At 41.1% G+C, this 27,296-nt stretch overlaps 1 protein-coding gene across 2 annotated transcripts in view; it reads left to right on the plus strand.

Moving 5' to 3' along the window:
* Positions 1–27,296, plus strand: part of LOC122796436 — a 2,401,740-nt gene that overhangs the window by 2,197,301 nt on the left and 177,143 nt on the right. The window contains exons 15-16 of one of the 2 annotated variants that reach the window (XM_044064916.1): positions 8,242–8,271; positions 8,911–9,258. In XM_044064916.1, coding sequence (XP_043920851.1) covers positions 8,242–8,271; positions 8,911–9,000 — 120 coding nt within the window. In that variant the 3' untranslated portion in view covers positions 9,001–9,258. Of the gene's footprint in view, positions 1–8,241; positions 8,272–8,910; positions 9,259–27,296 lie in introns of those variants that run through there. The other variant, XM_044064908.1, reaches the window with a different exon arrangement.

A 27,296-nucleotide genomic window follows, 5' to 3' on the forward strand; every position in this document is an offset into this window, starting at 1 on the left:
GACGACAGTGTGTCTGACTATGGAGTCACCAATGACGAGTGTGTCTGGCATTGTGTTTGGCCTTAAGGGCTGTGACTGTTTGGCACACTGACTATGTGGTCTCTGTGTTGCATGTGTTGTGTCCTGAGGTGGCAGTTGTTTGGGTGTCTGCTTTGGTGGCCTCTGCTGTTTTGGTAGATTTTTGATCAGAGCCTCCGAATATGTCTTTGTGTATTTATGTGTATGATTTGAAGTTGTGATAGTACTATGTGAGACTGGGTTTGTGGTGTGTGTGGTTACCTTCTCCTCCTGTCTGGTCTTACCAGTCCTATGTTGAGAGAGCTCAGCCTCCAGTTTGGCTATATAGTTGCATCTCTCGCATGTATTTGTGTTTTGTGGGAGAAGGAGAGGGTTGTCCGTGTACATGAGACAATTGTAACATTGCCTCAATATTCCCAGATTCACCAACTGAGTAGGAGAGGACACTAGCAACTGATCCTTCGACATGCTAGAAGGAATAGACAAAGACTTTAAAAGACTCCGGGGGATGTGGGTGATCGAATGGGGTTTTTGGCTGGTGGGGTACTATGTAAAATAAAAGTGCTATATCAAGTAAAAAAGTACTTCAGGAGCAAGTGCTAGGCTTTACAGATAGAGAATATTCTACTTAGGAATCAAGTAGAGCTGAGCTTTTTAGATATAGAATACGCTGGTTAGATCAGCAGTACAGTTCAGGGAAGGCTGTTTTAAGGGAAAATTTGAAGAGTGGACTTTAGGTAGCCCGAATAGTTTAACCTTGATTAACCGCCGCTGCTCCTGTGGCAACTCCGCGCTAAAGCGTGCTTTATAGCAGGGGGCTGGAAAAAACAGGAAATTACCCAAAATGGCCAATGAATTACCAGTTGCTGTCTCTAACCACTCCTCTGAGGACAAACAGGCAGCTCAGTACTCCCCACTCTCACTGGTGAGTAAAGAAACTTCCCTCTGGCCACACAAGAAAATGGAGGAACACAGGAACCAAATACAAAGCCCAGGGATCAGCAAATCTGATCACTGGAACAACTAGCTAGGAAAGTTAGGAAAGCAGAAGTATTTTTTTGGTTTTTTTAGTTTTTTTTTTTTACACACACAGAAAATACAGTAAATGCTTTGTTATTCGACTAAATGCTATCAAAGGCTAGTACACTTGAGTGTATTAGCCTGTTGGTTAACTTATAAGCAAAACTTTAGCTAAGAAGTGCAGTCAACAAATTAAGCTCAGAAAAACAGAGAAAACAGGTAATATAACAATAATATAAGCACAAACAGTGGTCGAAATGCACAAAAGGTCGAAAAAAGCAATAAAAATGCTTAAAAATACTTAGAATCAGGAAAGTCGCTTTTTCTGCTCTCTGCTGCCTTAGGAACTCTGCAGGGGACCACGAGGAGCTATGCCTGTGGCAACCCCTAACCAGGAAAAGCCGAAAGACACAAACAGACATTGTGTGCATTTTCTGAAGGATATGAAGTCTGAAACTCACATCTGTCATATTTATTCAGTGACTTTAAACCTCAATGGTTTGCCAGAAAACTACAAATTGTATGAGGAACAGACTAAAAATATGAGGCAAAAATCAGGACATTGTGCAAATTCCTGGAGAGTTGAGAGCTATGCTAATTAAAAAATCTAGTGCCAGGGTAACTCACTGTCAGTGTCTCATACTCGCCTTGCAGCTGCATGTTAGAAGGTCTCTGATGTATGATGTGTGTACCAGTGGCGGCTGGTGACTTCAAATCAAAGGGGGGCTGCAGGAGACAGCTGAATGGGTGGGGCCACCAGGAAGGGGTGTGGTCAACTGAAAAGGGGTGGAGCTGTGGTGCAATGGGATCAATGCTTGACATGCTTACTTATTTACATGAAATAAATGCTCAGTCAGTATGGCGCATGCTGAATACTCTACACAGCACACATTGTTACATACATGTATTCTAGTGTGGTACTAATTATGTGAATAATTTAACATTTATGAATTGAAGGAATCACTGGTGATATGTCTATAAAGAAACATTTGCATTTCCTAACCCCATGTAGTTCTCTCATTTAGAATCAGTGTGCCTACATCAGGCTTAACTCTAGCCACCAGTCTGCCCAAAATATTGATTATTTCCTTCTTTAACCCTGGTCTGTCAAAGGACACCAGCAAAGAACCCTGGCACAAGTGAGGCATGCCTCCCCCTCCCACTGCCATGCTTAGAGACTGCCTGGTCCACAGCATACCTTATAATTTAAATTCATGAATAGTTATTGAGTGTAACAGTTTAGTTTTGTGTATGTACCCCAGACTTTTAAAACATGACTTTTACCGCAACACTTTGGTACAGCACTGCTAAAAACATTAACAATGTATAAAGAAAGGAAGAGTATTATGTCAATAATACAACGTCCAGAATATGCATGCTTGGGAACTATCAGCAAAGGGAAAAGTTCTGGGATGGAATGCCTATGATAAATGTTACTTCCCTTTTCTCTTAGTTGCTGCGGGATTCACCTCCCTCTCCTAACATGCTTAAAACTGCTGTTCAACAAACTGCTAATTGTAATAGTCTAGAGCAGTTCATCACTTTAACTGCAGCTTTGTTATAGTGGTTTTAAGACAAAACAGTAGTAATGGACTAGATCAAAACACTATATACAATAAACATTGAAAATACAACTATATAAATGCAAAGCACAAAATGTTGTAAGTATAAAACTGCACTTTAGTCAATAGGAGTCATAATTATGAAATGCTAAGACCATTAGAAGACATATTGGAAATGATCCACAGTGTTGTTACTAAATGCTAATACAGGTAGCTCTTGAGGTGTCTGTGGGAAGCCTGCCAAAGGTGAACAACCTCACAGACTCTTTAGTAGTAAGTTACAGATATGCATGCCCAGTAGGCAAAATGAATGGTAACCAGATGTTTCTAAACACATCTGCGCAACCATTAGTAGTCTGCAGGAGAAAGTCAGGATGCTTAGGGTGGGTAGTAGAGCATGGAAACCTGTCTCAGGTAAGAGGGATCCAGGTAAAGTAAAGAAAAATACTCCAACACCAAGATTTAAATGACAATATGATAATGAACTGCAAGCTACAGCAAGCTTTAAAACACAGATGTAATATGCTGGGGGAAATTACAGTTTGGAGTCTTCTGATAGCAGACAGTTATGAAATATGTTCTGAAGAACTTTGCAGTACAGATAGACTGTGATACTAACATTTATCAGCATGGTCTAATCAGGTGCAATGAAAGAGCCAGTAAATGGCTGGAAGAGTGGTAGAGAAAACTGAATATCGGTACTTCTAACAGGGTTTCAAGGGCCTAAAAATAGGAAAGCTGAAGTAGAATCCTCATCCTGTTGTGAGATTAATGGCAACAAACAATGGGCAAAGGAAGAAGTCAATCAGGGAAAAGAAAAAGAAGCAGATGGTGCACCCTAAAGCACCAGTATCTAGAAGTAGGAGAAGAAAGAAGTGCTCACCTAGGAAACAGGCAGATACTATTGACTTTTCCAATATGGAAGTCACTTAGAGACAGAACAAGACAGAGAACTCCAACAGGAAGAGAAAGATGAAGTTTTGGACAGATGAAAAGGAGTAAAGAGTGTAATAGTAGGATCCCATCAGACACTGTTTTCAGTGGGTAAGAAAATCAAAGAAAATTTAAGATACATAAATGTATAAAGAACTACAAGGAACTTTGATCCACTGCTCTTTTGTTTGTTACATAGTTGTATAAACATGACATACTGAAGACAGTGTGTTATTGAAGAAACTGTTATGAAGCACAGCAGTGAATGACTGTAAAATAAGAAACGCATCTGAAAGAGTCATGATACCTATAAGGGAAAAAACTCACCAAAAACAGAATTTTGCAGTAACAAATCAGGAGGAAAAAAGGGCTGCACTACAGTGAGTAAATAAAGAAAGCAAAAAAGGCAAATAATAGCAATGAGGGCACATAATTTAAATTGAGAGACATGGTAAAAAACAAAGCGGTTCTAATAGTTAGCAGCATGCAGCACAGAAAAGTAGAAATCAGGACTGCAGAACTGAGAAGTCAGCAAAAACAAATTTTGTAGTCTTGATGTACTGACTTTGCAGAATCAAATTTGATTGTAATTATGTAGGTATGTGAGGGGGAGAATGTCCTTCACTGTGGAGTATTTTTTTCTCAGTTTGAAAGAATATATAATTTTAATAACTTCTTTGCGCTTCATAGGTCTGAAGCATCTCTGCTTTGTAATGTGATTTAAGATCTCATCACACTTGAGTGTAAAGGCAAGGAGAAGAAAAGACCAAGTAAAAGATGTGATGTGATGATCAACCTTTTTGATAAAGGTGAAGCAGTGTGAAACAAAAAAGGTTATCAAGTGTGAGATGATAGAGAACATGGACTAAAAAGACAAAAGGGAATGTGGAATGATGCATTTTTGTAGGCTAAAGACGGCTTATTTGCAATATTTTTTCAGAAGTTATAAGGAGGCTAGCAAACCACTAAAGCAATCAAGCATGTCCAGCTAAAAGGGCTACCAATAAACATAATAACATAAACAATGACAATTAAAAAAGATGCAGTTGGCTGGGACAATAAAAAATAATATACATACCACCAAGAAGAAAACTCTCTGTACTCTACTCTGTTCTTCTTCTAACTTGTACTACTTATTTCTTATCTTCAGTAATTCTTCTTCAGCACAGCTGACAAAATATAGGCCGCCCAAAAAAAAAAAAAAAAAAAATAGAAATCCAATAGCAAATAAATGCTAAATACTAGCTAGGTAAATCCTTCCCTTGATTGACTCAGTCGCTCACGAATCAGTCCACAACTGAAACTGTTTGATTCTCGCTCTTTTCCCAGCACATAAAGCCCGGGAAGAGAGCGACAACCAATCGGCAGCGTATGTGCCTGCGGATGTCGCAGTCCGAACCCCTTCCAATTCTATGTGGTTTGGAACTGCATAGATTGCTGGGCATCACACTGATGCCTTAATTTCCTCACTGGGCTACAGCAAAAACAAAAAAAAAGTCTTTATTTAAAACCGCCGCAACCCGAGGCGATTAAAGTGCGCATGCGCGTACTTGCCGAGGCAGGAAAAAACTTGAAAGACGAGTCGCGGCTTGCTTGAGACACAGTAAACAAAAAATAATATACACTCACTACACAAAAAGGTACTTTTTTCTTTTTTTTGTTGAGGGGGCTGCAGTCCGGCAGTCCAGTGCCACGAGCCCCCCCTGGTGTGTACCATGACCTGAATTTATCTCTCTAGTTTGTTTTTCTGTGTTGAAGTATGGAGTCATTTTGAAGTATGGAGTCATTTTTTATTTTATTTATTTTACATTTGTTAACGGGGATAGTCCGACTGGATATATGTCCATTTTCAGCGGAGGCCCGGGGAGAAAAGCTCTCAACAGTAACAAAAAAATCATTACATATCACATATCTCGAATAGCATGATAGAATATTTACAGAAGAACATTGAGATAATCCATACATTTTTTTTTACATTATATCAATGAACTACCATTTTTATTAGTTTCATAAAGAGCAGCTGATACAGTTCAAAGTAGGGAAATCTAAAAGTTGCAGTACAAAATAGGTTACATAGCAGCTGTACATAATCTAGAGAAAAGATTAGCCAGGCTTGATACAATAGCAAGTCTATTTTGACCCCAGGTGTAGTTTTAGTTTAGCTTTAAAATGACCTAAAGAAGAGAGTGAGGTAATCTCAGGAGGTAGTAGGTTCCATGTTCTGCCTACAGAGTTAGTAAAGAGAGAGTCGCCGGCTAAGTTATTAGTTTTACATGTCTAGATAAGGAGTATGCTGGAAGAATGCAGTGGTCTAGGGTTGTTTTAAAGGGTGACCAGATTTTTGAGTGCAGGGGTGTTTTCAGGGTTGTATATAATTTTGTGGGTCATAACTAGTTGGTTATATAATATTAGACTAGGTAGTTCGAGCCATCCAAGCTGAATTAGATTGATGCAACGATGTGTCCTGAAAGGCAGCCCAGTGGCAAACCTGGCGATGTGATTATAACAGATAGTGGTTTTGTTCAGGACAGTCTTACTAGTATTATGGAGAAGAGGGGATGCGTACAGGAGAGAAGGTGAGATCGAGCAATAGCAACTTTGGCTGGGGGAGTCAGGAAGCTTTTTTATTCTGTACAATGAGCCTAGTTTTGTTTTTTATTGATGGTTTTGATCAATTAGTTGACATGTAGGTCGAATTTTAAGTTATTGTCGATAGTGACACCTAGTAGTTTTGTAGAATGGTCTGGTGAGATTATTGTGCCGTCCTTTGCTTTGATTGTAAAGTTAATGGCACTAGACCTTTGTATTGGTAGGAATAACAGCATTTTAGTCATTTTGGGATTCAGTATCAGGCGACGATTGGAAAGCCAGTTTTCCATTGTGTTAAAGGTAGTGTGGGTAGTTAACTGTAACTCTGTAGGGGATGTTGCTGAGCAAATCAGTGTAGAGTCATCTGCATATTGGATACAGCTGACATATTAGGTATGACTGTTCAAATCATTGATAAAGATGGAGAATAACAGTGGGCCTAATGTAGAACCTTGTGGTACTCCCAGGGTGTTGGGTAACAGGGTAGAGAGTTTGGTCTGCCAAAGTACAGCCTGTTTTACCACTTGGGTAGGAATTAATCCATTGAAGGGCTTTGGGATCTAGACAAAGTGATTGTAGCGTGTTGATTAATAGTTGGTGATCCACCATATCAAAAGCTTTGGACAGATCCAAAAATAGAGCTGAAGAAATATGGTTATTGTTACGATGGAAATTTATGGTACTGGAGAAGACTAGTAGGGCTGAGGTAGTGCTATGGTGAGGTCTGAAGCCATGCTGGGTATCTGCCATGAGGTGGTTATTAATTAGGTGGTGCATGAACTGTTTTTGAATACATTTTTCCATTATCTTTGCTAGAGGAGAGAGTATAGCTATAGGCCTGTAATTGGAGAGCTCAGTGGAACTTCCTTTTTTATGAAGAGGGATTACATAGGATATCTTCCAGATATCATGAATTTTTGCTTCTGCTAAGGTGCGATTGATAAGTAATGACACTGGGTAGGCAATGGCATCAGCTGATTTTTGTAGGTATTCAGCTGGAAGTTGGTCAGCTGAGAGTGTGGTGGGTTTTAGTTTTCTGATTAAGGTACGGATAAGTGATGTAGCAACAGGTTGAAAGCTAAAAGAGGGTAGATTTATAAGGGTGGAACTATCTAGGCTGTGGGAGCTAAGAGGCAGTTGGCTGGCTAGGGCTTGGATTGTCTCTGTAAAGAATCGGTTAAAACTGTCAGAGACTGCTTCTGATGGTTTATCGGTGAAGGCAGCTGGGACAGGGGTAGTAGAATGACCAGGGTGTAGAAGATTATTTAACCCTGCCCAGAACTTCTGAGGGTTATTTTGATTTTCTGTTTGTAGTTTGCAGTAGTATTGTTTTTTGTCAAGTAGTATATGTTTTTTAGTTTCATTCCTAAGTTGCCTGTATTTAATTTGATCATGAGGAAGTTTAGTAGTTCGCCATAAAGCCCAAGATTTATTTCTGAGTTTAATTTTGAGCTTGGTCTCTTTTGAAAGCCAAGGTGCAGCTATTGCCTTGGTTTTCTTTGAGCGAGTAGGGGCATGAAAGTCAAGAATCTCAAGGAATTTTTTGTTAAAATATAATACTGCTTCTTCTAAGGGGAGATGTTTTAGTATAGACCAATTGCAAGAATTTAATTCTAGTTGGAATTTGGTTGAGTCAAATTTTTTTTTTATTTCTGACATTTCTTAGTAAGGGTTGTTTGGGATTGGTTACTGTGCTGAATTATATATGTGAGATGGTGATCACTTAGACTATATCAGGGAGGGTACCAAACGTATACAGGTTGGGGTGACTATTAATGAGTACCCAATCAAGTATACTTTCTTTATGGTTGGGTTTGCCTGTCCTAGTTAGGGTGTTAATAACTTGTGTGAATGAGTGCAAGTTAATATGGGTGGTAGGGGATTCTGAAGAACAGGTGATCCAATCTATATTAAAGTCTCCGCGAAGTAAGGTTTCTTGAGGGTAGTGACTAGATATCCAGCGTAGGGTGTCTTCAAGTGTAGCTATATTATTACCTGGGGGAATGTACATACAAATTATATAAATGCATTTACTATTGTTGAGTTGCAGTTTGGTGGTTAGAATCTCTATGTTGTTAATCTGAGGTGGTTGTATGACATTTATTTTTTTTTCTTTTAGGATAATAGTGTTCCCAAAGAAAAATACAAGGTAAGAAAATTTAAATTTTTAGAAATGTAATGAAACTGAAATGGACCGCAAACAATGCTGAGGTTTACTGTCTGCATGAATATTTTGAACTTCAGGCAAAAGTGTTTTATTTCTTGAGTTTTAGAAATGGCTGACGGTCTGCTTTTATTTTAAAATGATTAGAACTTGATTTGACTTTACACTGACAATATTTAATTTGACCTTGCAAATTCATGTAAAACAGGGCCACAGGTGCATTGTAAAGGCCATAATGCATGAAGAGAAAATGTTAAATGTTTTTATGAATGGCATTTTTCTTTTAATATATTGCCTTTCTAACCAAGCATATAAACTTTTCTGAAAAAGTCAGTTGATTTACTTGGACCCACAGAACACTCTGAAGTGATAGTGAGGGTTACAGTTCTCTTCACTCGTGAATACTAGCATTGATTTTGTAGGTAATCCATTACTTCCTTAATTCCATCCTGGTTATATCCATATTATCCTTGAGCTACTGCCTTGCAGTGACAGAAGGCAGGTAGTTCTCTTGTTGCTTAATGTTGGGAATGCATGTCTCAACAGTGAGAATAACCATGTTACATAGCTTATTTTAACTGACGTGGAAATTTTTTCTTTACTGTTTGTTTTTTATTTCCACAGCTGACCACCAACTCCTGCCCTCCTTTACCTGGTGTGTCAGACCTGCCTAAGCCTCCCAGACCCAACCTGTTTCACGTCTGGGGCCAATAAGAAGATCAAGGATTCTGGCGCAACAATTACACTTCTGCCAGGGATTGTGTTGTACCTTTTGCCACCTTGCAGCAACCTTGTCAACTCCACAGTCACTGCCTTTGGGAGGTGCATGCGTACTTCCTCAGATGCACAACCTCCTGACTGAATAACTCACCACTTATGCGACGTGGGGCTCACCAGGCTCATATGCTGCTTATTACAGAAGCCTAGGATACCTCCTTCCCCTTAAGATGCCTCTCAATCCCATCCTTCTCCCCTGTGGTTCTTCATGTGCCAGTATTTGAATGTGGGTCATCTGGCAGTGCAGTAAGGGCCTTATGTCGCTGCACCATGAGGTCACCTTCACAGTTTCATTTTGGTGTAATTCGGTCTCATCATGTAAAGATGGCTTTCTTATTCTGTCATATGTAGTTTTTAATTCAGTTACTTTGGTGAACTGTTAAGTTTAATAAACTGTTTGCATTTATTGTATGATGACAGCTGTCCAGTTGTTCTCATTTTGTGTCAGCTTGGTAGCCCAACCTTTTGATGATGCAATTGTGGGAAGAAACCACATGCAGTGAGTAGGCATGATTTCTGTAGTCAGCAGATTTCAAGTTGTAAAGTGGCATAGAATGCAGCACATAGTTCATCAATATTTAAATAAGTTATACTGAAGTAAAGGTAGGGTAAACAAAATATGAACAAGATAAGTTTCATAGTAAAGTATATGGTGCTTTTGACGTGCATTGTAATAGATTTAGCACTGTGGATGATCACTTTTAGAGAGAAATCTAGGAGTGTGCGAATTGTCTGAATCATAACCGTGTAGAGAGAATTCTAGGAGTGTGCAAATTGTCTGAATCATAACTGTGTAGAGAGAATTCTAGGAGTGTGCGAATTGTCTGAATCATAACTGTGTAGTAAAGTGTGTTTGTATGTGTTATTTACTGAAATTATTGGTTTCCTCACAGATATCCCAGCTGTGAAGACATTCAGGATGACCCCAATACCATTTTTTGTGCAGAACCCACAATTCCCTACCCCTTGAGTGTATGCTCCTATGTACTCACTAATGGGGACTACTACCTGATGATGACTTGCTGTGTTAAAAGCCTTCCCCAGGATGCCTGCACAATGCTGCTGCTCCTTCAAGAGATTGTGACAGTATACATTCTCGCCTGCCTCACCCAAACTCAAGAAATGGCACAGCCGTCCTCCCCTTCCAGCTAATTTAAGCACTAAAACTACTAACTGAACACAAGGTCACTTAGATGTGTTTAGTGCTTTATCCCTTTATGCTGGCTATGTATAATTTCTGTTGTTTTTATCCTCCATTAATAGGTTATTTGTGCATGTTGTATGTATGCATCTGGAGTTTTGTTACTTATGCTTGTCATTTATATGCTTCCAAGGTAGGTAATTTTATGGTGTACTTCTGGATGTTTCTTGTGCAATGAAAGCCAGAAGGCCTGATGTCACTTGCAGACTTTCAATTTCTTCACCTTATATATGTTTCTGCCTCGTATTATGATGGTTGTTCTTCAGGCTGTTGTTTACCATTTTGCTGTAGGATTGTTAGATGTGTTTTAAGACATATGATGAATGGTTTCTGGTACATCATGGTCCCAAGAAAGCACATTAGGTTTCTGCACTTTGCCTTGGTTTCTCTGCATTTGTAGTGCAGATTTCTAACTTTTAGCTTGCCATTTGTTCTATAACTGTTCACATATGTATTGTTGGTGGCTGTGCAGAATGGATCCTCACGTTTGTCCCTGTAATTGAATGGTTGCTACTCATGGTGTCCCACATTCAGAGGTCTCTTGTCTCTTGTTGCCAATGACTTTATCCATGAATTTCTTTCAACAACTGGGACACAGTTTTAGCAGTCCTAAGCCAGTCCATTCTGTTCATAAATTAGGGTCTTTCTACTGCAGAATCTATTTTTACAGCTGACTTTTCTGGCAGTCTAAAGCCCAAGTCTCCTCATATATGATAGAACTCATGCTAGTATGCATCTTCACAATCCTCTGCTCCTGTCTGTGTCTAAGGTACCTAAATGGAACTGTGCATCACTACTGGTTGCAGAATCAAGGTAACCCACTGGATTTTGTCATGGTGTTAGTCCCTTCCTCGTGTCTGATGGACCTGTCTGCCCTACTTCGGGAGATGGTTATTTTTAGCCTGTAAACCTGCCCGCACGAAAGCCTAATAGCAAATGCCTCCAGAAAGCAGATATGACTGAGTTTTCAGTCCAAAGTTTGTAGAAACTTATACATACACAATGTCCATCCTGTATACCCCTTAGATTTTAAAATCATGTTCAACTAGAAGAACTTCTGACTAGATGTTGATCTGACATTAGGAATTGTATGAAATGGGCAACCATTTTGGATTCATCTTGTTCACAGTGTTCTTAGAAGCTGCTGTGCTTAGTTGCATAAACTTGGTATCTGTACATGTTGTGGTACCATCACTTAATTACATAAGAGTGCCTATTCCCTGAGACCCATAGTTCATTTCTACTGCTTACACAGTTCAGATATCAGTCCTGGCATATGTTGGTGAAACGTTTTTGCTTTCAGTGCCTAAAAGCAAATCATTGGAGTGCCTCTGCAGCTATCACATTATTTATCAAGACTAAACCAGTCCAGTACTGCCTCATGGAAAGATATGATAGCTGTCATGATACCAGGAAGACAGTGGAACTTCACAATTCTTCTTACATGGCTAAATGCAAAGGTACCTTGCACAGTCCCAGGTCTTTGGCCATGTACCCCTAACAAGTACCAGTACTCTGAGGTTGGAAGCAAGTCTGTTTTTGGAGCTGTCCTGCAGGTTTTATGCTAACCACAGAATAGCAAGTTCTGCTTTACAACACCAGGCCTGGAGGAGGTGTACCCTTGGCTTCCCACCCTGGGGATGCATTTCAGGGTGTAGGCTTTGCCCATTTTCAAGTCAGATGGACAGACCTTCCCATCTGAGCAGCTTTATCCTGGAAGTAGGACCAATTATCTGCAGGTCTGTCAGCTGAAGATGTCTCTTATCAGGGTCTCTTCCCTGGCCATCAGGGTCTAATAACTCAGCCTGAGCTGGGATCTGCAAAGTTTTTCCACAGCACTGTATATGTGGCTCATGGTGTAGACATCGAACGGATGTTTATTGAGAGCTTGAAATGCAGGAGTGGGAAAACACCTACAGGGAATAAGATCAGATGCCAGCATCTCACTTTCCACAAGCCATTCACTCCCATTTGCCACCCTTGGTGAGCATTTTTCTGAGTACTGGATTTCTTTTGTCTAGTATGTGTTCTATGCCCATCAAGTTGTGGTGTGGACTTGCTATGGAAGACAGTGTTCTGCTCAGGCTGCTTTAAAGAGTCTGAAGACCAGGATATCATTGTCTTAGTGAGAGAAAAGAACTAAGACACTCCTTTGTTCTACAGCCTCCACTTCCCCTGAGAATAACTCTGCTTTAGGGTAACACTGAAGTTCATGAGACCTTCTGTGACTATTGTAGTCTGGGGTGAGAGCAGAATGTGGGGTCTATATTTAGACCCTGTTGCTGCTTCTGGACCTTTGAAAGCTGCTATAGTCTTTCAGAGCTCTTTTTTATGCATTCCCGAAGATACAGTTGATGCAATAGAGACTGATTGGCTGTATTTCTAATTAGTATTTATGGCTTTTTGGAAAAGTTTTTAACTGTACATTTGAATGTGAGCCTGGCCTTTAGATGTGTTACTCTCCTTCAGAGCTCATGGTCCTTTGTAATATGTGGAGTAGAGACTGGGTGGTGTAAGAATAAGAGAATATTTTTCATTATACAATGCCCCCATTAATATTCCAAAACGTGTACGCTGATTGGTCACCGTGCCCTTTGAAAATTAGACTTCTACTAATGGAAAAAGGTCCAGTCGCCTAGACTTTTTCCATTAGTATGTCTTTTTTTTTTCTTTGTTACAGCAACGGAGAATGCAAGATCTCTGTTGCTTTTTAGAAGGTGTCTCGCTATGTTAAAGGAGTTTAATATAGCGAGATAGCTTAAAAAAAGCAACAGAGATCTTCTGTGTCGCTATGTTAAATGGGTTTAACATAGTGAGACGGCTTTAAAAAAACCAATGGAGAAAGGAAGATATCTGTTGCTTTTTTTAAAGCTGTCTCACTATGTTAAACTCCTTTAACACAGCGAGCTTGCTTTCTCCGTTGCTTCCACACATAGCTCTGATGTACTGTGTAAGCATACGCATGTGCAGTACATCAGAAATGCCACAGAATACCAGACAGCTGCAGAAGGGCAGCATGGAGGCAGTATACAATGCCATTATTTAAGAAAAGTAAGTATTTTTTTTCTTAATGTCATTGTATAATAGCAATAACCCACTTCTGGGTGTGGGTAATGCTGGATTTACCCACGGTTGTCTTTGGCTACTCGGGCTTCGCCCTCGTGACCAAACCACACCAACCGTGGGTAAATTCAGCATTGCCCACACCCAGGCGTGGGTTATTGCTTAAGTAGTCTATTTTCATTTGGACTTTGAGTTTCTCCGTCTGAAGTTTACTGAGAAAATGCTAAAATAAATCCACTGTCATTAGAAGTGGTGTGTGGTATATTTATTTCTTGCTCCGTGTATGTGAGCAAAGTTAATGTCTGTGATGTGCAAGAAGGCCATACCAAACTGTGATGGTGGTGCTGCGGTAGCATTGTCGCCTCACAGTTAGACGTTGCCCGTTCGATTCTCAGTTAGAGCGTCTTCTGTGTAGCGACATGTGTGAATGGGCGTTCCTTCTTTGAAGGTTGTGTGTTAGGCCTGGCAAGCCAGTACATAAAAATCTACTGCCAGTCATTAGCGAACCGGAGTTCCGCTGTGGCGACCCCTAACAGGTAAAAGCCGAAAGACACAAATTCAAGAATGTTTAGCAATAAAGGAACAAAGCACATTCTATGCCACTTTGCCTTGTTTACACACGCACAAAAGTAAACATGGGTTGCTTAATTTGGCCTTTCATAAAATATTTATTTTACTGCATTAGGAAATAAACATAAAATTAGTCAGTTGTAACATAGTTTAACAGATAATCTTTTTAGTCCAAGTGCTGACCCCAGACAGTTCTGAATAATTTCAGTAACACAGGATGGCAACTTTACTTGAATACTAAAAATAATTCCTTTTTAGTACTTTGCAAAAAAAGCTTGGACTTCTTTCCAGAGTCTCCTGTATTTCTGCAGAGTGAAGTACCTTCTTTCCTTTATTGAGGAAAGGCAACCTTCTTAAGACAACAGCAACAATTTCAGCAGACTGACCCCCATCTGTCAAGGTTGCAGGTTGACCAATGTTTAAAGCAATGCAACAACAATCCTGCAACACAGGAAATTAGCAGGGCAAGGTCTCTTAATTTCAGTGGGCTAGTGGGTTTGCTGTAGAGCATAAAATGGTACATCAAGACTTTTCGTCTGTACAGAACGCACCCACTTTCCGTTATCCTTCTTTCTGACTCCATTGTAGCCACACCTACTTTTAAAGTGAGTGTGTGTGTTTACCATACCATCCTTCAGACAAAGCTGTAAGATAGCCTTTCAAAACACAAAGCAAATGTACTTGCTGAAGACACACACATTTTAATACTGTAGGGGAGGGGGCTAAAATGGCTGCTGTTACACAACATAATTATTAGTTGTATATGCTTTGTGTGTGTGGGACAATTGGCATTCTACATGGTTTTCATGTTAAACAACTGGTACTAGAGGATAATTATAAAGTGCTTGTTGAGAAAAGGATGATTGAAACATGGAAAGTAAGCTTGAAATACTGAGAGGTTGTTCTACATACATACATACATACATATATATATATATATATATATATATATATATATATATATATAGGCAAGTTCTGTCAGTGACCCTTTCATTTTCAGGCCAAACTAGGCACAACACAGCGTTGGGAATTAATCTGAACCAAAGTGGAAGTGAGAGTAACTTGATTTAAATTTCTTTTTTTGATGTGGTCCACTCTGACCACTGAGCCTCCCCAGCAAGCTGTCATTTGGTCCTTTCATTCTCCTTGAGATGAAATCCCTAGGGCCCACTTGTTCCCCTAGGGATAGAGGAGTGAGCATGCTGGGAGTGGTGCCATCATCCTCATTGGGAGCAGATTTTTTTTGTTGATCCCTGATGTACTGGACTTGCTGGCCTGTTATATGCACACAGTGTTGTGTTACAGACACAGTAAGGGAAAAAGAGGCAATAAGCAAGGCTGCATCATATACTGTAGAAGCAGCAAGACTGTTACAATTAACATGAATAGCTTTGTCTGATGTCATTCAAGATGCCAAATATGTGTATAGTAAAAGAGGCATATCCTTCAAAGCAGAAATCTTTGGGCATGCTGGAAAGAAAGAAGGTAGACATAGTTTGCTATTGGTGTGGTGACAATAAACCAGAGCAAATTGCTGGGACTGTGGATTCACTTAACTTGTCTAGCGTTTAAACATCTTTTAATTGAGCATTTCAAAGACCCAGATAAGGATGGCTTGAAGTAGAGGATGCGTCTTTTTCATTTTGTAAAAAACTAAGTTCACATCTGGTTAAACGGAATCTGTGAAAAAATGTAAAGATGTGGAATAAAGTGACCTGTAGCCATTGTGACCAAAGCTTGTTTGGTGGCAAGACATTTTTGAGGGACAGTACATTTCAAGTGTTTCCTGAATACACCCTCCTCGTCCTCATTCTCCTCAGAGTAATTTTTTTTTCCTAACTGCTGTTTGCAAAAAAATGAATAAAAAAAAGGGAACTGCGCTAAACAGATGTTAAGTATACTTTCTTACAGGGACCTGAAATGTGTTGTGACATTTACAGTCATCCTTTCCATATTATTTTTGGCAGGTAATTAGCTTTACTGGTGAGAGAAGACATAATGCTCTGTATCGGTAATTTGTCTTACAAGTGTGCTGTCTTCTTCTAATATAGTAGGTGAGCTGCTTCCCTTTCATGCTAAATTTTGTTGCAGGACACACAAAAGAATTTTCAGTAAGTGTAAGCCCTGTACTAGTGTTTTACAGACTGAGTAAAGCATGTTAGTTTACTTCATAAGTTCACAGAAGGTTACTTGGCTAATGGCCCTAGAGTCCTTGCAGGCCTATCTACATTTATCCCGAGTTGCCCAATTATTGGTGGTTAGGAGAGTGAAGTTCACAGAGGTAAGTATCTATGATCTAGATTGCATTTGAAGAGGATCAGGGAGGGGCTGTGTTTCACATGAATTGGAAGCTTGTTCCAGAGAAGTGGCGGTTTCTGAGAAATGTCTCTCTCTCTCTCTCCAGCATGACCTCTTCATGTCAGAGGTTAGGTTAAGACCCCTGGAACAAGTGATCCTCGTGCAGTTTGAGTTGCAAATGTGTAGCATTTCCATCAGTGTCGGGTCGGAGACTATTCTGTAAGCCAGGCACAGGTCACCCTTTGTGACCTGTAAGAGACAGAATACAGTGACAGAACTTTCAATCTTTCCATGTAAGACTTGTTTTGTGTACCCTGTAATTTCTTGGTGAGAAACCTCTGTGGTCTCTCCAGTTGTTGCAGATGTCTGGTGAGGTACATGTAAAAGGGAGCATTGCACTCAATTGCTGGTCTGGTGATGTTATAACATTCTTAGATCTAGATGCGATGCCTGTACTTGTAAGTTGTGCCACCTGGAAGGATTTCCTTACTACTGTGGATACGTGATGGTCAAAGTTCAGATTGCTGTCAACCTGAGCACCCAGATCATGTACCACTGAGTCTACACTTGAGGGGATGCTGTCTATAATGTAATTAGCAGGGATGTCAGCTTTCTTAAAGGGAATAATAATGATGCATTTTTTGCATTAAGCTTTAATTTGTGGCTTTGGCACCAGTCATTTGTCTGAGTTAACCTTGTCTGCAGTATATTACCATCATTGGGGACTTGATTGCTTCCAAATTTGCAATCAGTGAACTTGGTCAGCCACAAGCCATCCACGTTTTCCTGGACTTAGAAATAAATTCTGAACAGTAAGGTGCCCGGCACAGAATCCTGGTGACTGGTCTTTTTGCTAGAGGTGAAGTCACCCACTTTGGCACTATGTGTCCTGTTGGTGAGCCAGTTAGCTACCTATCTGGTAATGTAGGGATTAATCCCCAATTGGGAGAGTTTCTCTGTATTACTTGAGTGGGGAACTGTATAAAATGCCTTGGCTAGGTCAAGATAGCTGGTATGCACTCTCTACCTTGTCCAGGGCCGTGGTAACTTTCTTGAAGAATTCAGCCATGTTTAACAGGTGTGATCTTCCTGTAACTAATCAGAATTGGGTTCAGTTCAAGGTTTGGAGATTACCTATGTCCTTGTTAATAAGGTCCATAATGATTATTTCCATACCCTTGCAGATGAGGCTAGTTAAGGTTTATGGGTGTATAATTCCCTTGTTTGGTTGATGGTTCCCCTTTGTGCAGAGGCATTACTGTTGCTGTTCTCCATTCTGTCAGAACATAACCAATTCGCAGGCTGTGGTTAAACAGGGATACAAGTGGGTCTGCTAGGTCATGTTTTAAGTTGTTTAAAAAATAACCTGGGATGTTTGGTGCCACTGATGCCATGTTTTTGGACTTGGAGAGCACTGAGATGACCTTCCCTCTTGAGATAATAGGCTGAGGAATCATGACAGGTATACTTTGAGGGATAACTGGAGTTTACAGGGGAGTGAAGTTTGCTCCAAATCTCTCAACTAGCAGGTTGGCTATTACCTCCAGTTGAGTATCGGTGATGCCATTTCAGACGAAGTTAAAGAATGCCTCGTGGTTATCTTTGGTTAGGGAGGCTATTTTTACTTCGTAATTAGCTTTGCTTCGTTTGTTTAAGCTAGAGAGGGATTTCTTCCTCTGTTAAGTCGATTCCTTCTTGTTCCTGGACATTAGTGTGTTTCTGTTGTATAGCCTATTTATACTAGGGGTCCACCAGAGTGGTTGTCTTTTTGGGCAAGACCTTTTTTTAATCCAGTCAGGTACAGCCAGTTCTCTACAACTGCCCAAGTGGGGTCTACAGGGCATTGATGTACAGCTTTGCTTAGGAGTTCATGTTATCTGCATTTGAGGGGACTTTGAAACTTCTAATACCATCTCGAAGTAGGAGAAAATTTGTCTTTGAAAAATTCTTAAGCATTTTTGAGCTTGATGAGGTATCTGGTCTTATAATTACATCAAATGAGACTGTTCTGATCATACCAGGGAGGACATCACATGGGAGGGGGGGGGTGCAATGTTGTCCCTCATTAGTGAGTACTATGCCTAGGACATTGAGCCTCTTGTGGGTGTGGTGACTAGCTGTTCCAGAGCATTTGCATTGACAAGGTCTAAGAGCCTCTGAGCCAGCATGTTTGTGGTCTTGTATGTTTCCCAGTTGATTTTAGGATAATTAAAATCACCAGTAAGTAAGGTGTTGGGCTGTATGGCAACTGACTCCAGTAATTCCAGGTATGCGATATGCTTTTCCTATTTCATGATGGTGGACCTATAGCTAGGTGGTGGCGTTGCCTATAGTTAATTAATTGGACATTGAGTAGCTTAAGAGGGTCATACTGTTTGACCAGTCTCAAGATGTACTTATCTTTAATGAAAATGGATACAGCTCATCCTTTAGTTTTTTCATGCTCAGTTTGTGGTCTAAACATATGAAAGGCATTGTAGGTCTGCACAGCTGGGGTGCTTTATGCATCTTTGAACCATGTCTCAGTGACTTCAGCATCTTCCAAAGTGAGAAGTGCTTCTAGGGAGTGCAGTTTCTTATTTAGACTCCTAGCATTAAGCAGCAGTACCATGAGTTTATCTAGAGAGGATTTTGTTTTGTTGGGAGGTTTGTTATTTTGGCATTGCCTAAAAAAGGCACAATAGGGGTGGCTGATGCCTTTGTCAGCATCCAGAAGCCTAGAGGAGACAGATGACCATTTCTGGCAAAGCAACATGGCCTGTCAACCATATCTTAGGCTGACAGATATTGGATCCCCTTCAACTGACACCAGAAGCTAAGTCAGTTGTTAGTCAGTCATTTTTTGTTTGTATTGTGGCATCATCCTTGGAGAAGTTAGAATGCTGCTTAAGGCTAGGCTTATACCTGTCTGTGAAACACATTCTTGAGAGCTCAGTTTTTCCTCTCTTCACATAGTCCAGTGAGGTACATTTCATGTCATTCACCCCCACATGGATTATGACTGAGTCATACCAGTACTTGTGGTTGAGTGACTTGAGTGCTTGAGTGGCTTGATGGATCCTGGCTCATGACAGGCAGATAGCCGTAACTTGCCCGTTATCCATCCTGGTGAGGGGGAATATCCGTGTGCCTCACAATGGAGTCACCTATGACCAGTACATTAGGTTTTGTGGTATAATGCCTTATGGGCTTATTTGTTGACACTGCTGTGTGTGCTGTTGTGGTTGTTTTTTGTGTAGTTGTGTGTAGGTGGTTTCCATTTGGGAGGCCTCTGATCTTTTGGTAAGTTACTAGCGAGTACCTCCACGTATGTGGGATTGTGTCATGTCCTTAAGTGTGGGAAGTGTGTGTGCACTGACAACCTGCCTGGCATTCGATTTGTCCTTATGTGAGTCTTGCTTCCAATTTCATAGTGTAACTACATCTCTCACATAAAGTATTTTTTTATTTTAGGAGTAAGTGGTTGTCAGTATGCATGAGACAATTGCTACATTGAATCAGGATGATCATGTCTATCAGGCTGGCCAGAGAGTTGATGGGAAACTTGCCTGTCCATGATAGGCTCTTAATGTATGTTTTACTAGGGGAGGGACTGGATTAATCTGGCAGAACTATGCTGGTAGTGTAAAGTCTACAAGAAGGACTTGTACTTTGTGAAAGCTAAAGTTGATCAATAAGGCAACCGAGTTGCTCCTAAAGCAGCAGAAAAGCTTGGAAGGCTTTCAAGTGACCACTGTTAAGGGGAAAACTGAGCTTCTAGGTCAGTGATGGCAAATCTATGACACGCGTGTCAAAGGTGACACACACCATGACGTTTTGGTTGTGACATGTCAGCAACCACCAACATCCGAGTCACCAAAGATGCTGCTTTTTCATTCACTGCTCATGTCAGGTACACTGAATTATTTTGTGCCAGGAGTTTTTGACATGCCAAACCCAAAAAATGTTCGCCATCACTGTTCTAGGTTTGTGTGTGTATAGAGGGCACTGCTAACTGCTCCTCATGGAAGTGCAGTACCACACAAATGCAAGGCTTAAGTACGAGCAAAGAGAAATAATTTTTAAGCTAACTACCAATCGGGAAGGCACCCAATAAGCCTTCCACCAACAATCACCAACTCAGACAGGTTAGATCAACATACGTCTACCTAGAAATGCATCATTATCGCCTTTGAGGAAAATGGTGTCGCCATTAATTTTTACATTAATAACAACGTGCTAAGTATGCAGTCAGTTGTGAGGGACTTTGGTACCCAGGTTGATAGCAACCTGAATTTTGACCACCATGTTGCCTCCATTGTACTGAAGGCTTTCTACATGGCCCACCTCATAAGTAAGGGTATTTTCGTCCAGGAACAAGGCGGTCATAACATCCCTGTACTCTTCCTTTTTCAGACCCATTATCGAGTACAATGCCCCCTTCGGCAAGTACCTTGCCAAGCAGTTGGAGAGACCACAGAGGTTCTTGACCAAGAAAATCTGGGGTCTCAAACATCTATCCTATACAGATAGGCTAAAAGTCCTGTCCCTCTACTCAGTCTCATGTAGACTGCTCAGAGGTGACCTGTGTCTAGCTTACAAGGCCGTCTCAGACTCAGCCTTGATGCCATTGCTGCATATCCTTAAGCCAAACAACACTGGACCAACCCACACGCAAGGTCTCAACCTAGTCTATGACATTAATAGAACTTGTTGGTGGGATAGATTTGTGTCCTAACAACTCCCCCATCTGTGCAATAGACTTCCTCTCCATGTCAAGCAGAGTACCTCACTAGCCCTCTTTAAGACTGGATGGGAAACAGAAAATATAAACCTGAGATCCTATCTGTGTCCCTGCTGGACAGGGAACCAGGTGCTGACTTTGTTGGGAACATGGATGAAATTCTAGGCTTATAAGGGCTTCCAGGCCAATAGCCTAGTGTCGTCCTATGAACAAGTGCTTGCTAGAGTGTAAAAATGCACTACTTTATCCAACAGGTAGCTAGATAATGAATTCAGAGCAAGTAAATCAGTAGAACAGATGAGAGGCAAAGTGCACTTTTTCAATATAAGTATAAGAGAAGGCAATTTCAAAATAGCAGTGTAGAAAGGGACGAGTTTATTAAGCTCAATTTACAGTAGGGGTGGGCAGTTTAAAATCACCAGGTAGGTGGAAAAACTAGCAGAGAATCACCAGCAGTGACTTAATTTATGCAGCTTGACATCTTTTCATAAAAAGACAAAGCCCCAGAAATTCACTGTGTATTTAGTATCACTCGAGAAACTATTCAACCAATGAAAAAACATGTGAAATGTGTAGCCTAGATAATTTGTCTCTCTCACACAAGAAAAACACCAGCCCGAGCAAATTTCTTAAAACAGAAAAAATGTAGCAGGTAAAACGGAAAGCAACTCCATCAATCACAGACAAAAAAGATGTAAGCTTACTTTCCTCACTCAGCAGAGTCTCACCAGCAGCACTTTAGTTTAGCCAGGCTTGAAATCTTGACTGGCTTAAGGCTGTGTTCCTTTGTTGGTCCTGTCTGTAACAGGACAATCAGTTTAAAGACTTTCATCCTATTAATATTAGATCCCACTAGGTCTGTCCAGCCAGAGGCCACGATCACCAAGACAGAAGTTTCTAATCTGAAAGCAAAGATTGATCAGGTATTTTCTTGTTACCAGAAGAAGCAGGCTTGATGTAACATGTAATGCTTGTTGGTATCTAGCATAAATCATACTACTGTACTGAAAATCTGCCATGTAAGCAAAATGGTGAAAAAAACTGAAATCTCAGTAAGAGAGTATACAATTTTACCACCAAGAGGGAGATACTTTTTTAAAGCTAGTTGTGCTTAGTAATGCATCACTTAGAAATTTGTCTGAGTGAGACACTCAGCATAGATTATTTCTTGTCCTCTTACCAACATGAGGAACCGTGTCACCTGCGTATTAGTATGCAAGAGAAGTCCAGAGAGTTGTGAACAGTACTTTAGCAAGATAAACATTTTCCTGTGCAGGTGGAACTGAAATGTAGCATTTCTTGTGACCCTGTTTTCAGAATTATGTCCAGTTGTATGTAGTGTGGACAGATGCTTTCCATCACTTGTGACATTGAAAACTGTTCATAGGTGGATACTCTTAAGCTAAACTTGTTTTAAAGGAGAAACTGCCTGAATATGTGCAGGATGAACAAGCTCTACAGGCTTAGAAATGTCAGGGCCGTAAAGTGTTGAGTTAAGAAACTACTTAATCTCCTGAAAACAATGAAACTGGATTGATTTGTCACTGGACTGTGGAATGGAGTTGTGGAAAATGCCCATGTTCTTCCATCTTGAGTTCTGACAATGGACACTTAGCTTCATAGATTAGTACTAAGCTAACTGCCCTTGCGAGCCATTTTAAGTCTAGCCAATTATCCCTTGTGAGACTCAAACCCTGCATGTCGTGTTTGTAAGGCAAACACCTTAACCATTAGGCCACCCTCCCAACCCAATAGATTAGTACTAGGCTAACTGCCCTCATGAACCATTTTAAGCCTAGCCAATTACCCCCTATGAGAATCAAACCCTGCACCTTCTGCTGCTAAGGTAACCACCTTAAACATTATGCCACCCTCCTACTACTTCAGTGTATGGAGTTTGGAAAGCCAACATTAAGTCTTCCATGAGTCAGGAGATGTAGTGATCCCCAGAGAAGGGCTGTGCAGTAGCCTGATGGAGATGTGAACCTTCTGAGCTTTGGAGAGGACACTGCACCCAAGGCCTCCCTGGTCTGACATACAACTTGCTGTGTGGTCCAATGCCTTTGAAGTCTGACAACCAACCTGATGTGTGGTGACTAAACAAGAAAAGGGATACATGGCCCTGCCTGCTTTCTAGAAATGTAATGCACATCTTATAGTTTGCCATGGAGGATATCTTTAACCTAAGAATAAAATCAAAATGTGGTTATAAATAAGTCATCCTCCTAAGACTTTATCATTGCAGACTGTGGTTATGAAAACAGACTGGGATGTTGGCATCAGTGACTCAAAAAAATCTGCTGTGAATGGGATCAGCAAGTTCTGCTATATTATTTGCTTCTGATTTCATGAACACATACTGATAACACAACTATGTAGGCAAATGTCCCTAAAACACCCTGTGGTTGATTCACAAAATTAATAAAATGTGCAACAAAAAAGATTAAGTTCTACTTAACTTATTACTGTTGTCACTCAAAATAAGTTTAGCTTGATTTTGTGGCGTAGAGGGATAAATCCTTGACTGGAATCCAGATGACCCAAGACACTAGAGGTTGCCAGACAGTAAAAGACGGGAGTAGCTGGTTGGGTGTTGCTTCACTCACCCTGGCAGGAGAGAGAGGTGGATTAGTCAGCTAATTTCTGCCAAGCAGGTAGAGGTTTGGAAGTCACCAAAAGCAGCCAGGGCTTGGCTCTAACAAACTAGTGATGGTAGCTTCCATTGACATGGTGCTGGAAGCATCCACATTCAAGAAGGGCATTTAGAGCCCTCAGTGACCTGACTGCCTATGTCCGCTACCATGGGCAAAGATTAGGGTTTGATAGCAACACACTCATTGCAGGACATAAATGGTCATCATGTCTGCCCCGGTCATCACTCTCACCATGGATAAGAGAACAAATGAGCTCAAGACCTCTTGGGGGGGGCCAATGATTGGCAAGCATGGAGCTACGAAGCACCAAGAAAAGAATAAAAACGTCTAGATTTAATCAAGTACAGAAACTCTACTTTCCTTATGTCTTCTAGATCTAACTTTGAACACAATTTGATGTCAAAGGCTGAAAGCAGTAATAAGATATTATGTAGTTATGTCAGAAAACTGGAAGAGAGCGATTGTGAATGTAATGCATCTGTAAGCAATGAAGTCATCACGTACCTGCAGAACATAACGTACTTGCAGAGAACAATTTGTGAAACTTCAGATTAAGCAGAATTGTGTCTTAGAATGGTGTAAAAACAAGGGTAGACATCCCTGATAACTGCTGCCACAAAAAAAAAAAATTCTACATGGAAGCAGGAAGTATATCTTTTAGTTTCCCTATAGAATCAAAGAAAGCCAATTGAGATTTAGTTAGGTTTGCTAAACAAATCTTAGCATGTGGCATATCCCTGACTTGTAGTGTCAAGCTGTAGTGATACCCATTAGCCAAGAAGGGAAAGAACTCGTAGACCAAAACAGTTTTAGATGTGTATGTGAAAAATTCTTGGAGAGAGTTACAATAGAACTTAACCAAAATGATGTTGAGACCTACTGCTTTTAAAGATGGAACAATATGGGCTTGTAATACCTTTGACTCTTGTAGTGATGATCTACGTGTTTCACTGTTGCAGTCATCACTTGTGGGTTATCCCTGCTGGGTACCCCTCGGTCAGCCTAAATACCAGAGTAAAGTATTACCCTCCTGCGTCGGCTGTTCATAGACCATGGCTAATGTCAGGTCGTCAGGGCTGTAAAGGATGACAGCCAACGCCATTACATCAGTCTTCCTTGCCATGGAATCCAAAGCAGAAGCAGTTTTGCAAGTGCATCGGTCGGCGATTGCCAGATTGAGGAAAACCGTCTAAAGCTAAGAACCCCATTGGGGGACATTTTTCTTGCTTTAAACTGATGTCAGAGAAAAATCAGTAATTGTCTCAGTTGTGGAAAGCAGATCCCACACTGAGACTTCCATTCTCTCGGCATCACTTGTTTAGGCCCAGACCACAACATCCCTGGGTGTCTGTTCTGTGCCCTGTTTAATGCTAGAACCATATGAAGAAGAGCAGAAATTGTAGCTAGCCATTTTATTGAGTCTCTTCCTCAACACGATATGGCATCAGTCTCTCAACTGGCTACTGACTTACCTTGAAAAAAGAAAGAAAATTATAGAGAGGCGCCTCTAAAAGTTAGGCCCTCTGATGACTCAGGTCAAAAGTCTGGTATTTTTCAACTCTGTGCTACAGCTGAACTCAGTGAGGCACCTTTGCAGCCCCTGACACCAGCCGAGGAACCATTGCAGGTCTCTACTGAGACCCATTTGGAGTCCAGTATGCTGCTGATCCATCTCCCTCTACCTGTATGTTGCTGCTTCCTGCTGAGACACAGACAACTACCCCACCAGTTAAATTAATTTTGTATAAGACTACCGACCCATCCAGGCCAAAGACTACTCCCAAAAAAGCTCCCTCCCCAAGGACCCAGCCACCGACCTACACTTAGCCTCAGTTGCAGCAATTGCTCAGAATGGCAGAAGACTTGACTCTTATTAGGGAAAGCCAGCCCCATCCTCCCACCCCAGTCCAAAGAAAAAGGGACACCTCCCCTGAGGCCCCCTCTGACCAGGAATCGGAAGAATCTGTCCTTGAGGAGTCAGGCATGAAAGACCAGCCCTTAGCAGAATTTGAGGACTCTGATGCTGATGACTCCATTCCATCCATCCACCCCCCCGGACTTTTCTTTTGGGGAAACCTTGAATTCCCTCAGAGAACATTTTCAGTGGGAGGGCCAAGATTACCCTCAGTCTAAGAAGAGAATAAGAGAGTTTCTTGACCTGCTCCAGCATAAACCTCTGGCCATTCTGCCTATCCTAGAATTATAGTGGAGGATGTTTTTCTAGAATCTGCCCTTTCACCAGATTCTCTTCCCAGCACCCAGAAAATCAGACTGATATTACAGGGTGCAAGACACCTACAAATATATTTTCAAGAACCCTACTGCAGACCCTAAAGTCATTACTCAAGGTCCTAAGGGAGCAGAGCTAGCTCATCTAGAAATCCCATTCCAGCTGACAAAGAAAGAAGAGCTTAAGACAGAATGGGAAAAAGATATACACTTCAGCCACTTTAACTGTAAGAGCATTAAATTGTCAATTCCATATGCTCGAATTCCAGCAAAATGTCCTTGAATTGATTAAATAGAAGTTATCTTCCATTCCTGACAATAGCACTACCAGAGAATTAACAGAACTCAAACAGTCTAGCTCTCAGGTAGCCAAACACTTCTTGCATTGTGGTTTTGATGCCTTAGAAGCTTCTGCCAGGTCTGCAGTCACAGGCTCAGTAATCAGAAGATATGCCTGGTTAAGGGAGCAGCCTTTGCCTGACCAGGTAAAATCCAAACCACTGGGCACCCCCTTAGATAAAGACCAGTTGTTTGGGCTTAAAGCGGAGGAGGTCATTTAGAAAGTGGAGGACAAAGACAAGTCCATGCAAACTGTCAAGGACTTCTTACAGGTGCAGCCTCCCAGGTTCAGCAGAAACTTCCCCACTAAACACTGGTCCTTTCCCTCTCAGATGAAAACAGCCCAGAGAAAGGGATGCAGAGACAGAACCACCAGGCATCAGTCCCATAGCCAACAAATATTCAGGCAGTGGTCCACTGCTGCTCCTAGACAAGGGCATTCTAAACCAACTCCCATCTCCAAGGACTCTCAGTGACTCTCTCCCCTCCCCTCTGCCCCTCAGGTCACCCAACAGTCTAGAAGGAAGACTTTCCCTCTTCCTAGAAAACTGGCAGGCCATCAACTCAGATCTATGGGTCCTGAAAAGTATTACTAGCGGGTACAGATTCTATTTCAAAGAGAAACCAAAAAGGTCAGGTTGCCCAGACGTCCCTGCAAATCAGAGGACAGAAGCTATTCATCAAATCAAAAACCTTCATGCCAAGGGTGCTGTAGAACCTGTACCAAAGGAATAGACTGGAAAAGGATTGTATTCAAGACTGTTCCTGGTTCCCAGAAAAGAGGGCACCTGGTGCCCTATCCTAGACCTCTTCATCCTGAATCTGTCCCTCCTGGTTCCAGAATTCAAGATGCTGACTCTACAAAAACTACTACCTATGTTCCTGCCACAAGCCTGGCTAGTGACTCTTGATCTGAAGGATGTCTACCTGCATATACCCATCAGGCAGTCCTATAGGAGTTACCCAAGGTTCAGAGCAGTGTCCCAACACTTTCAGTTCTCTGCTCTGCTCTTTGGCTTATTTATCAAGTGCTTGGCTCCAGTCATTGCATTTTGCGGACAGAAGGGCATACACGTTTATCCCTATCTCAACGACTGCCTCATAGAAGCAGAAACCAAGGAAAAACTCCTGCAGGACCTCTCCTTTGTGCAAACCC

The sequence above is a fragment of the Protopterus annectens genome, chromosome 1.part0 (assembly GCF_019279795.1).
Source record: "Protopterus annectens isolate FY-2018-M chromosome 1.part0, PAN1.0, whole genome shotgun sequence".
NCBI classification, from domain to species: domain Eukaryota; kingdom Metazoa; phylum Chordata; order Ceratodontiformes; family Protopteridae; genus Protopterus; species Protopterus annectens.